This window comes from Orbicella faveolata, unplaced genomic scaffold, assembly GCF_042242905.1.
Source record: "Orbicella faveolata isolate gen_17 unplaced genomic scaffold, um_ofav_v1 contig_47, whole genome shotgun sequence".
Taxonomy (NCBI): domain Eukaryota; kingdom Metazoa; phylum Cnidaria; class Anthozoa; order Scleractinia; family Merulinidae; genus Orbicella; species Orbicella faveolata.
In genome coordinates, this window is record NW_028301577.1 from 10890001 (window position 1) to 10903719 (window position 13719).

Sequence of the window (13719 nt, forward strand, 5' to 3'; positions counted from 1 at the left end):
GAAAGAAAACATTCAGCGCTTGTACAATTTAATTTACATCATGGAAAATACCTAAATATTTATATAACGCTCACCAACACAAATAAGCTCTACGCAAGAAATAATACGTGAGGTTATTATTAAGAATGACGCATAGATTTTTGTTTTTCCAATTAGCTCCCAATGCAGTGGAAATATTTCTCTTAAGAAAACAAGCTGGTAATTACTTAACCCAAGGAAAAGTACGTGAGGTTATTAAGAATGAAAATTTTTCTTTTCCACATCGAAATTAATTTGAATTTTATAACTTGCACCTACAAGAAAAACATATGCCTTTTTAAATCGTTAAAGCACACAAACAGAGCAGATACAAGATGCAAGTAATGATGCCTTTACGAATAAAAATTTGAAATAAGAACGGACTTTTCTTTAGCAACTAACATCTTATATACAGCTGATACAATAAACCTGAGCTATTTTTGAGCTTGAAAAATGAGATTAAAATGACAGAGGCTCTCTCTTTCTGGTTACAAGAACTTTTATCGTTAATTCACTCTTTCGCTATTAAGAAGTAGAAAAGAAGTAACAAATGTCAACCTTTGTTTAGTTTATGTTGAACTCCCCCATCACCCCTCGCGCTCCCTCCTGGAGGTTGCGCAAAAAGGAAACCGAGTGTCGACTGGAGACAAACCGAATGCTCGTGTTCAGTGTTTTTCGTCTTGAAATTTAATTCATGGAAGTTTACAAGCGTTTAAAAAGAATGCCAACTGCATTTAAGTAACTTAATTAAAGCAAGAATAAATGTACGCGCATTTTGTGTCAAAGGGAGGGATTTTATTGGAGAAAAATCTTTTACAGAAAACCGCAATTCGAGTTGTTGACTGTTTTCACGCAGTTCTGGTTAATCCTTTGTCATAGCGCCAAGCACGCAACAGCTTGAAAATTTTGACCATCGAAAAAAACAGTTGTTGTTGATTTTGTAGTTTCTCTCTCCAAGGCAACTGCTGTAATATTCCGGCTGTGTTTTTTTGCTATTTTACTGGATATTACAAGACCGGGAGTTTGTGAAGTAAGAAGGGTAGCGGTTAACCGCCATCTCAAGGAAACATTTGCGAATTCCGCCCCGAAACCGAAAGCAGAACTGATTAACAACTCAGTCCGTTGCTCTGTATTCGCGGCAACAACGAAACACAGGTATTTACAAAGATTTAGATTCTAAGATTCATTTTTTGTTTTTACATCAAATGAAACGAATCTTCCATCAGTAAGTTAAGTTGTTTTGAGTTGGTTAGGACAATTTCTCATGTACACACAATTTCGAGCATGTCTGTACAATATAAACATAATTTGACATTACTAATTTTTCCTTGTTTGAATCAAAACATTGGACAATAATTTAAACGGGTGGCTAATCAAGCTTGTATTTCATTTCAATACATTAGATTATATTGAAAAACAGCTTTACACCTTCATCGCTATTGAAATTCTGTTTTTGAAAATATACACTTCTCACGGTTTTGTTTTCGCAGTTTCTCTTTGTGAGCGAACCTTTGTCTGTGAGATGCGTTAAAATCGATACAAACCTTTGCCAATTTTATTTTCAGTTTCCAATATCCTGATAAATTGGCACTTCAGATATGCCAAACAATCAAATATTACATATATTCATACTAATAAAAGAGAAAATCAATATTATATTTCAGTTCCAGTGAGGCATAGATCGATGTGAACCGTGTTGAAGGGAACGCGCGAAAGATTTATTACAAGCTAAAACGGGTGAGCTGAATTCTTTAATTGTTGGTACAGTGGCTCTCTCTTTGTCTGAGCGTCCAGCCTGCGAGATTTACGCTAGTTTCTAGTTTACGCTGGTTAGATACTAAAATATTTAAAACGGTACCTACTTTCGGCTATGGACTTTACATTCTGTTTTATACACTAATTCTAGCAGTTCTAGGATTGGGGAAATTAGAACGTGCAGTTTAAACGCAAATCCAGTAACGCATCTTTCAACAATTTTCTTAGTTCTGAACGCTGTCTGCAACCTCCTTCAAATCTGAGAAGGTGTAAACCGGCGAGGATCAAATAAAACTATGGCAGCGCTTGTATCATCAACCTGGAAGAGCGTTTACAGTATTCACCGGCACTGCAACAAAAGAATTTGCCTCCCAAACAAATACGAGGGAACTTCTTTTTTCGTTTGTCTTTAAGAGTTTATTTTGTCTAACTATCGTCCTTTTGAACTGGCTCAATGAAATTGACAGAATCTGGTGTTATGCCGAAGCCTTCCACAAACAGGAAATTAAAATTTTTCGCTTATGTCATGGGAATGCCGCGCTTCGAAACAAATTTGAGCGATGGCCTATTTGTTAAGTTTGAAGACGCATTAGTCATGTCCAAGACCACATACTGAGAAGTAAATCGCATTCAGTTAACCGTTTTATAGAATCTTTAACTACAGTATAGTTATATTGGCTCAAGTCTAACTGAGGTAATTGCGTCCTGAGAGACGCTTGTATGAGACAACAAGAGGCCATATTACACGCATTGAAAACTGAAGCTAATTTGACCACTGGTATTAATCTTATTAGCGGAGTGCCACTATTTCTGTATATCAGATATTTTATGTTGAGAATACGGATGTAGCCGAAATTGCTGGAATTTCAGTGAAATCTGTCCTCTCCTTAGCTGAAAGTCGGATTCGAATATTTTTTACCGATTGTGACATATTAATTTCTTTCAATGTCACGTAGTTCTTAGCCAATTGCAACCCACACGTGGCTGACAATTTTCGTTGTATTGTACTGAATCACTCGTCTGCTTCGAGAAGAATGATACTGGTGCAAGGAAAAATCACCTTTATCGGAAGTGTTAATTTCTCTGGCTTTAATTCATGATGTGAATTTGAATTTAACTTAAAGTTGAACTCAGTTTTGTCCCTAATTGCTTTAATACAATTATCTGATCTTGACAATCATTGGCTCTCGATCGCCAACATTTTAATTAACTCCGCTTTATAATAACCGAGTTTTCTCAATGTCTATTTTAATAAATTTACACCAATAAAGCTACCTATTTAGATAGAAATGTAATTTCCAGTTTTACAAGCCGCCTTTTAAAATATAATGAAATTATATTTTGTGATTTCCATATAGAGATAGAATCCCAAGGGTATTTTAATATCTGATGCACAAAATGATGATAAAGTAAAAAACGGAGCTTTCGCTACGCCACACAACGCCGGAGGAATTTGAAAATGCAGCTTTATTTGTACACGGTTAGGCCTACCGTCCACACTAATCCGTCACCAAAGCGGAGCTTTTCGAAAACGCTCTTCTAACCGGAGGAATTAAAAAACGCCGACTTTTAGCTTTCGTGTGGACAGAGAATATTTTTGAGAACGGATCTTTCAGAAAACGATGACGTCACGACCATCATGTGATTTCCCTGACGGAGTTTTCCTGTAACACAAATCGAAAATGGCCATAGATTGTTACGCTTTCAAATTCCTTCGGCGTAGTGTGGACGGAAATCGTTTGATGCGTTTTTAGAGTTAAACTTACATTTTCATATTTCTTCGACGTGGTGTGGACGGAGCCTGATATAGTGAAACGATAGACGCTGATTATTACGAAGATAAAGGAAAAAAAAAAAGCTTTTCTGGATAAGACACTTCGATCAAAGTGAAGTTTGTAGCTGAATCTTAAAGATTTGCACATTTTGTTACAAATTTTCATGTCCAAGAGAGATTATATGGACCTTACGCAAAACACGACCACAACGGCAATGAAATCGTCGCAAGGCAAAGGGTTGATTAATGAGCATAGAAATTTTGACTCGACTACGTCCCGCCAAAATACAAACCATGGTTGGACCATACTCGCCTGATATGCCGCCGAAGCGTACCAAAAAGGTATGATTAGGTATAACTTACCGACGAGACTAATTCAGCCCACAGTCCACAGCTTTTAACTATGAGATCGAGGGTCAAATTTTCTACTTTTTCACTCAATTTTCTCTGCTTTTTAAGAGAAATTGACTTAGTTTTCTCTGAGACCGAATCCGAGTATTTCTCTTATTATGAGCAAGATTCGTTCTTTACTCACTATGTGCTAAAGAGGTGGCTCAAAAGCCAATTGCTTACTGAAACGCATGAGTTAGGGAGGAAGAGTACATAACAAAAACGGAAAATAAAAACATGTGATTGCGGTTGATAAACATTATCAGCAGCCACAATTCCTTAAGAAATTCTGATTGGAAAATGAAAAAGAAGCTTGCCGGTTTACTATAAGTTTTCACGTTTGAACAATGAATTCTGGAAATTCACAGTCAATTTTAATTTGTTTTGGAAAATGAAACCGGAGTCGACCGGAGACTTCCGATTTTCATTTTCCGTAGGTGGATGGTAGATCTCTCTTCGATGTGACTCATTTATCAAGTGTACTGTGGGAGGTGCGGTGGCCTCATGGTTAGTGCGCTCGTCTCCGGATCGAGCGGTCCGGGTTCGAGCCCTGGCCGGGGACATTGTGTTGTGTTCTTGGGCAAGACACTTTACTCTCACAGTGCCTCTCTCCACCCAGGTGTATAAATGGGTACCGGCGAACTTAATGCTGGGGGTAACCCTGCGATGGACTAGCATCCCATCCAGGGGGGAGTAGAAATACTCCTAGTCGCTTCATGCTACAGAAACCGGGATAAGCTCCGGCCTGGTGGGCCACTTGGCTCGTATGCAGACTTTACTTACTTACTACTGTAATTCAAAATATCTGCTTTTGCTCCGCAATTTAGGTCTCTAGGGTGAGTAAAAATATTGTAGCTAGGATCTAATTTGGCTGTCTAAATCAAAGCCAAATTGAGGGGTTTTAACTTTCAACGGCTGACGTGCCCCACGGGCTTAAATGGGTCCCAGAATGGCCTGTGAATTGTCACTAAATTCTTCTGAATTTACAGAGTTCGATCTTCTCTATGGACCATCCTTGTTTCGTTTTGGTTCATTATGAACTCTTTGGTTTTTCTCTACCTCTATAACTTGTTATGTTGACGTTTTCTTTGATTCAAAGCATTTCGCAACGCTTTAAAAAGTTACGATCGCAAGCAGAGATAACCCGAATATCCCTTCTGCCTGCCAGTGGTTGTTACGAAGAGACGTAACAGCTGGAGGTCTGCATGTTAACAACTAACAGCTGAAAATTTTAACTGTTAGCTCAGAGATGGCGCAACTTTAAACAGATAACTTAGATTTTAGATCGTCAAAATTAATTACGGATGCTTGAAAATCATAGCAATAAAAAATAACAGAATTGATGAAATCCTGAAAATAACTTGTTCCTTTTATCATTAGGTTGCCCAAAGAAGAAGAACAATGATTGGCTTAATTTTCTTAGCCATGGTAACTTACTTAAACTGCGTGACTTGTCAAGATGGCTCCTTGCTGATGAAAGGAAGCATTGTAATTGGAGGTCTGGTGCCGATTCACGACCATGATTCTGAGGATCTTGCTCAATGCGGAGATCTAAACGAGAGAGTTGGTATCCAGCGACTAGAGGCCATTCTCTTTGCCGTCGACAAAATAAACAAAAACGATTCGATTTTGCGCAATATTTCTCTTGGACTCGAGGTCTACGATACTTGTTCCAGCGAGACAATAGCGCTCGATCGGGCCTTGCACTTTGTGAAAGACAGAGTGTCTTCTAAAGAGCAGCATCCCTCGGGAAATCCCGTCATGGCGGGCGTCATTGGGCCATCCTTCAGCTCCATCTCGGTCCAAGTTGCACATCTGTTCCGCTTGTTTCAGATTCTACAAGTTAGCTTTGACTCCACGAGTTACGAGCTGAGTGACAAGACCAGGTTCGAGTTCTTCTCACGCACTGTTCCGCACGATCTGTATCAAGCCAGAGCGCTCGTTGATATCGCCAAGTTAATGAACTGGACATACATCTCGGTTGTGCACAGTGATGATTCTTACGGGACGCTTGGCTTTCAAGCGGTGAAGGAGGAAGCAAAGAAATCAGGTATAGTCGGGCTTGGTTATACTAGAATTAACAAATTGACGTCAGTTTTTCATGAGTCTGCCCTCTTACTGATCATGAATTTCGTCATAACATTGTCAAAGTAGCTGTGGATCCACGAGGCGATAGATTGTAAAATTGTCCGCCCTCGCTCGTTGGTGCATCGCATAAATGATAAATTCATGTGTCTGTCCGTTTATTGACAATGAAAATTAGCCAAATGAGCGCGCGAGAATTTCTGTAATTGTCATAAAAATGATGATTAGGGGTAAGAGAGTTAATCTATCTATAAACCTTTCTTGGGTAACCCACCTCAAGTTATTTTTAGACCACTCCTGGTTTGGGAAATCTCAAGAGAGTCAGCCAATCCTGAGACGTGAATCTTGCTCACGTGGCATCCCAAGCAGCTTTGCGCGCATTTTTCTCGAAAACATCCACGCAACGCGCGTGGTACGTAACATTATCGGCCGAAGATCTGATTACCATGTCTAAAAGAAACCTTAATTGAGAGGGATTACCTCGGAATAAGTCCTGTATGATTGATTAACTTTTTTACTCTTCATGTTCTCTTGGTTTTTGTTAATGAGAATTAACTCGAAGAAAAAAACGTGCGACCTGTGACAATGGCGGGAAAACGCCCGACCGGTGGCAACGGCAGGAAAACGCGCGCCTTGTTTAGATTCGGTTTGGTTTCTTATTGGTTGAAAAAGAGTTACGATGACTCTGATTGCCTCAAATACATTGCCTTTTTCCAATACTTTAAAAAAAAAAAAATTCCGCACAAAGAACACTACTTACCACGCGACACTTACACTACCTGCATTAAGATACTTACACGGAAGACTTACATTACGTTACATTACGTTACATCACGGTACTTACACCAATCTTACAATACAATATTTACACTACTTGTTTTATTTTATCATTTTACAATATTTACACTATTTACATTGCTATACTTACACCAGTTACATTACGATACTTTTTTTGACACACACACTTACATGGCTGTAAGAAACATTCATTTGTCTGTGAAGGCCTTAATAAAGAAAAAAACTAACAAAACTATTGGAAAGTACAAACGAATTAATCACCTTTCAAAAGTCGATCAAAAACCACTCAAACAAAAGACGAAAAGAAATAGAGATGGATTTTTAATTTACAGCACAATTAAGTTTAAAAAACTTCCATTTTATATCTTACAGGTATATGCATTGCAGCAGCCGAGAAAATTGAACAATCAACCCCCGCTGGAACGTTTCCAACAATCATCGACAAACTCCTTCAGGAACCCGACGCCAAAAGCGTCGTGGTTTTTAGCAGCCAAGAACGGCAAATCCGAAATCTACTGCAAGCTGCGAAGGACAGAGGAGCGGCGGGAACATTTCAGTGGCTTGGGACGGACGCCTGGGGAAACATGTTGTGGTTGAAAGGATTAGAAGACGTTGCACTTAACACCATAACAGTCTTGCCAAAGGCCGCGGAGTTGACTGCTTTTAACGAGCATTTTTATCAACTGAAGCCCAAAACAAACGCTCGTAATCCTTGGTTTCGTGAGTTCTGGGAGCAGCATTTTAATTGCTCTCTTAGTGGAGAAATAAACGGTAAATGCAGTGGGTTAAACCTCACGTTTACAAACAGCCCGGTTGATAATCGTGTCGCCAGCGCCATGGATGCGGTGTACGTGTTCGCGCATGCGCTAGATGCTATCTTCAAAAAACAGTGCCCGGCGAGCAATGTTTGTGAACGCATGCGTAATATCTCGGGGAAAGAGCTTTTGGAACACATTAGGAATGTTTCTTTCATTGGAGCAAGCGGAAATCACGTTCGTTTCAACGCCGATGGCGACGTTGAAGGACGTTTTGACGTATTAATGTTCACAAAACAGGGGAACAATTACAAAACGGTTCACATTGGCGAATGGGACAAACGATTAAAACTTCAACCGAGAGCATTGTCAGTGTTCAAAGGAGTGTCGTCATCTTGCCAACCTGTTTGTAAGAGCAAAGAAGTTAAAGTGCCTGTGGTCGGAAAAGAATTTTGCTGTTGGACTTGTAATCTTTGCAACGGGAATCACTACATCGTAAATAACAGTATCTGCGAGCAGTGCCCTCTGGGATACATACCAACGCCTGACGGACGCGCATGCACGAAAGTTGACTTAACGTACTTCGGAAAGAACTGGATGTTTTCTGTACCAGCTGCTTCTCTTGCTGGGCTAGGAGTCATTGCCACAGTGTTTGTGATCTCTGTGTTGATCAAGTTTGACAAGACGCCGTTGGTGAAGGCTTGCGGTCGCGAACTCTCTCACCTTTTGTTAATTGGCATACTTATGGCGTTTAGCACGACATTTGTCACTGTGCTGAAGCCTCGAGATGTGACATGCATTGCGAGATTCTTTGGATACGGTGTCGCCTTCACGATATGCTACGCGTCTCTTTTCATTAAGACGAACAGAATCTCAAGAATTTTCAATCGGAAGAACCTCGCTCGGAGGCCTATTTTAATCTTACCATTTTCGCAGCTTATCCTTGTGGTAGGTGTGGTCTCGGTACAAATTCTACTCCTGTTAATGCTTGTTCTCTTACGCACGCCTCGAGCGAAACTTTATTACCCGGAAATCTCCACGGTGTATCTCGACTGTTCCACTTCAAATTTGGACTTCGGACTCTCCCAAGTGTACAACTTCCTTCTGATTTCCATGTGCACTGTTTACGCGTTCAAAACACGGAAAATCCCTAGCAATTTCAACGAGGCGAAGTACATCGCCTTCGCCATGTACGCATCGTGCATAGTGTGGCTAGCATTCTTGGCCGTGTATTACATGGAAGAAGATTACAATCAAAAACCTCTGATTTTGTGCGTAAGCGTTTCTTTGATAGCGTTTGTTCTGCTGGGCTGCCTTTACGGACCCAAGGTGTACATCATTCTTTTCCGGCCACACAGAAATGTCCGCAGGCATGTTAACCCAAGCTTGAGTCTGTCCAGTCTGAGTAAAGAGAAGGGCCAGAAGTCTGCGCATGCGTACGTTGGAGTGAACGACAATGCTGGCAACGAGGGAGAAGAGGTCCCCGGCAGTAGGTAATTAGAAAATGACGTCATCCTTTCTGTAATACTTAAAAAGTTACATAGCATACTAGTGGAAATTTGTCGATGGGGAGGCGCGAAACTCCTATACTCATGAGAAAAGCCCGTACTCCTTACCTGCTTGTCAGGAGATAATTTAAAACACCTACATAAGTGTTTCTTACGGAAAGGAAAAAGTCATCAAAAAAGCTAGACATCGAAAACAGATAGTTATAGATAAAGGTAAAATGAAAAATACATTTAACTTCTTGCAAAGAAAGAGCAAATTGCTTTGCCTACATGTGATATCTGGTATACTTGACTTGATTATTTAGTAAATTAGTAACAAACAAAGATAGAACCATCGTCCATTTCCTTGTTGAACTGTTATACATGGTTACAGTCCTATTTGTTTGTTTCAGTGCCGAGGACGCAGTAGCAAACCAACTTACGTTTTCTGATTCTAGCGCGCCTGCATCCGTGTGCCTGGAGGGAAATGGCCATCTCATCAAAAAGCAGGAGGTACAGTCATATCGTTCAGTTGTAATCAGAAGCTTCGGTAACGAAAACTCTATCGAAAACGAGAGTTTGCCCTCAGCTAGCTCAGTTAAACTGCACGGAGGCTTTTGGCAAAAATTCAACACTAACGTGTCTTTTGTGTGCGTGCTGACGGAAATGTTAAGAGCGTGTTAGCACGTGAATTCAAATAATTGAGCAAGTTCAAATGAACATCACTCGAACAGAATGAGACAAATGGAATAAGTTTCGCGTGCACGCGACATTGCTTTGAACAAATATTTTGGATTTACAGTTTTCGTTTCCGTTGAAGCCCTGATTTTTTTTCAGGCTTCTTCTTTCCAATTGCTTAAATTGGAAAATTAACTGCGATGATCATCATGTCTTCACTTTCAGTTTTCTGTTAGTTCAGTATGTTAGTTCGCGAAGTTCGCGAAGGAAGTTCTAAGTTCAGAGAATTTTGAAGCGAATTAACATAAAGATTTGGTGAGTACAAACGCATATTGAGGCGTAGGTTCCTTAGGATACGTCGCTGTGAAACTCTGAAGCGAAAGGTCAGGAAAATGAAATGTGGTCTTCTCGTGGCTTCGAAGTTTGTCAGCTAAAATTATAAGAGTTTGAAGGGAAAATGTCTAAGCCTTTTATGAGAGAACAATCATTAAATTTTCTGTACATAGAGGCCGAATGGCCCTATTTTCCCAGAGGAGAGCCAGGGCTAATGATGATGATGATGACGTAAAGGCTGTGCGCTTTTCAACTGAGTGTCGACAAGAGAATATGATCAATCTCTTGGTGTCGAAAGTAATCAGACAATTACTTTGGTTTTCGTTAATTGAAAACAGCTCTACGCGACGTACAAAACAACTTTTTCAGCGAATGTCTAAACTTTTGGCTTGAAACTTGAGGATTTCTTTATCTGATTATGAGTGTGTGTTTCTAATTTCATTGAAATTAATATTTTTTCTCTCTCGTAGATGGAGAAACTTATAAAGCATTTGAAAAAGGAATTGCTTTCCACGAAGGAATCCCTGCGCATGACACAAGACCAGCTACTCAGACGCATGCAGAACAGCCGCAGTTGGGGAGACCTTAGAGAAACCAGTGTACCGCAAGGATACGAAAAGTTACAAGGAAAAGACGAAGCTTGTTCAGGGTGGGTAACAGTACAAATAGTATAATTTTCAACTTTTAGTTAGACCGCTTAACGCAACATTCAACACCACTTTCTGAATAATGCGACACCTGCCTCGTTCCCAGACGCCTCTCTCTTTCTTTGAGGAAAATGGGCGCTAGCGCTTTGCGCCCGCCTTTTATTATAAAGTGTGGAATAATCGAAGCGCCTGAGCAGGAGGCAGATGCAACACTCTGTCAATTTTCCCTCAATGGTTTCTAGGTGACTTGTCGTATTCGTTTCATGATTATGGCAAATCAAAAGACAACTTTCCACGAGTGATTTGACTGCTCGCGCTATCTTTTCGTTGCTTGTCAGTTGGGCAAGTGGATGTAAGGCGATTTTGGATGGGGTGATTCAAGGCGATTTAAGTACAGTTGGCAGGGAAGAAAATGGCGACTTCGGGCGATTTAAGCCAACTTTAGGGGCGAACCATTTGACTTTTGAGGGCGGCTGGGTGGGCGGATTTTGAAAAAAAATGTCCTGCAAACAGATTTATACCAAAAAACATATATGCACACGACTGAAAAAAATCACGCACGCTCAGAAAAAAGAAAAAAAGCATGTTATACGGAGAAAAAAATATCTTGCATAGACACGTCCCGAGAAAAAAATCCTTGTGCATGAGAGAGAAAAGGAAAAAAAATGGTACCTGTACTAAATCTCCCCCACTTCCCCCCACCCCCCACTCCATAAAAAGTCAAATGGTACACCACTTAGGTCTTTTCTCGAACATATAGCGCCTATACCATATCAAAAAGAATTTGCCGAAAAGGAGATACATTCCCTCCCATAGGACAACGTCACCACCAAAACTTATTTAAACTTCATTGTTCTAAATTTTCGCGCTTTTGCCAGGAAGACTTTAAACAATGGATCAGCAAAGACGCCGAAAGCATCCTATGACGACGAAAAACAAAGAGAAAAGTCAGCTCAAAAAGCAACTGACACCAAACAGACGAAAAGACAGAGGTTGCGGCAGCGAAGTGGAAAGACGTCTCCATCACAGCAAAGGCTATTAATGTCTATTCCGCAGAGTGACGTCAGAGACGAAAACGGCAAGCACAGACATTTTGGGGGTGAGGCTGCTGATTACAAAGTTGCGGGTTGCGAAATTGGTAGCAGGGAACAAGGTGTTAAGGGAATGAAAGCTGGCCAAGAAGTCGAGAGGGAAAAGTTGAACTACACAGATAAAAGACTAACAAATGAGAGATACGTTGAATGGAGGCGGTTAGGTGAAAATGCAGTTCGAAGAAAAAGCTTTGACGAGTCTTTAAGGACAAGAGAAAGACTGTGTCAATCCGAGGTTGACATAAATGTTATATCAACCCATCAAGACTTGTTGGAAGAGGAGGCGTTTAGGAGAAATGATAAAATACAAAGTGAAGAAGAGAAATGTAGGACGGACACAAAAAATAATTGTGAAACGTGTCAAGGACTTTTGAGTGACGACAAACACAACAGAGTTATATGCACCGCTTTATGACAAATTGCAATGGGGGAGAAAACAAGTAATATCAGTATAGGTGCTATATAAATTGACGGTCATTGAGAAATTTAATTTCTCCTTGGGAAACTGGAAAATTCTAACGCGTTGACGGTGAGCCTTTGCCTGACACAAAATAACTTGAAATAAGTGAAATGATAATTGAAAGAGAAGCTGTAACCGAAATTGAAAACGTGATCCTCTCTTTCAAGACGAAAAACTATTGCGACTCTTGTAGTATCAATTTTTTAACGCCGGGTTATGCATTACAAAGAGGAAGCCACCAGGTCAAACTGCTTTGTCGTAAAACCCGTCTCTATCAGATCTAGCGCTTTGGGTACCAAGTTCAAGCTTACGGGTTTTCAGAGACTGATTACAACCAGCAAAGAGTCTGGGTAAGAGTGTACCTCCCATTAACGCATGCGCTTTTTTAGAGCGGTTTTTAATTGATTGTCGAAAGTAATTAGGCAATTAATTTGGTTTTGGTTTTACGCCGGTTTAAAATTGGCTAAGTAGTTTAATTGGTAAGTAATTGGTTTGGTTTTGGTTTTACGACACTCAATTGAAAAACGCTCTTAGCTAGCTGCAAGACTAATTAAAGCTGAATTTTGTGCCAAACACGTCAATTCATGGCTTTTTCCACGCGTTAAGTAAATTAGGTGGGAAGCAGTGCGGTGAATGGCCACGTTTCGAAACTAACCCGCGAGCCCCTGGAAGAGGCTAATAATAACAGAATAACATATAAAAGACATAAAAATATATAAATAGGCGAAGAAATGAATGAGTGAGCGATCGATCTAACGAAAGAATGAAGTGGAGTAAATGAATAGAAGAATTAAATTGATAGAGTTTTAACTAGGAACACTGACTGAGAAATTTATTAAAACTTCATTGAAAACGTCTAGACGTCGCTTGACTGATAACTCTGATCCCAAAGCCTGAACTCCTTTATACGTTTTATGGGGGATGGGGGTGGGGTGGGGGAAATGGGACGACGACAAATCATAACGGGCGGGAAAACATTGTCTGTCACCCTCTAGCTATTTGATGACTTCTAGGTTCTTTTCAAAACACTTCTTTGATTTTTTTCCTCGTAGAGAACCTGCTCGCAAGCTATTTCAGTTTGAATCATTATAATGTCTATCTTTTGCCACTCTTCTCGATAAAATTCCGTTGTTATCGCCGTTCGGCGGGTCGCATTTTTGGTCCTTACCAAAAATACTTACGTAAGCCTTTCCTTGCTATGTTCTTGAAACAATGCTCAGTTCTATGCAAGAAACAATCCAGTTCAGCGATTTCCCACTTGAAAAATGCATTCCGTATCACTGAAAGCGCTAAAGCAGCAATTTTCCAAAATGGCGGTTGCTGGGAACATCGCCTGAATCGTCCTCCTCTACTCCTTGTACTACTGCAAGAGAATTTTGAAAATTTTGGCCCAAGTGATTCAAAATCGGTCTATTTTTGAAACAAAAATAAGATATATTTTAAGGGCT

At 40.1% G+C, this 13719-nt stretch overlaps 1 protein-coding gene across 3 annotated transcripts in view; it reads left to right on the plus strand.

Moving 5' to 3' along the window:
- LOC110048473 (metabotropic glutamate receptor 3-like) overlaps window positions 1–13130 on the plus strand; it is a 14965-nt gene extending 1835 nt beyond the window's left edge. Inside the window, exons 2-7 of one of the 3 annotated variants that reach the window (XM_020754270.2) lie at window positions 1683–1755; window positions 5318–5987; window positions 7193–9068; window positions 9476–9575; window positions 10544–10722; window positions 11603–11705. In XM_020754270.2, coding sequence (XP_020609929.2) covers window positions 5339–5987; window positions 7193–9068; window positions 9476–9575; window positions 10544–10722; window positions 11603–11609 — 2811 coding nt within the window. In that variant the 5' untranslated portion in view covers window positions 1683–1755; window positions 5318–5338 and the 3' untranslated portion in view covers window positions 11610–11705. Of the gene's footprint in view, window positions 1–1682; window positions 1756–5317; window positions 5988–7192; window positions 9069–9475; window positions 9576–10543; window positions 10723–11598 lie in introns of all 3 variants that reach the window. The other 2 variants (XM_020754268.2, XM_020754269.2) reach the window with 2 other exon arrangements.
- The last annotated feature ends 589 nt before the right edge of the window (window positions 13131–13719 follow it).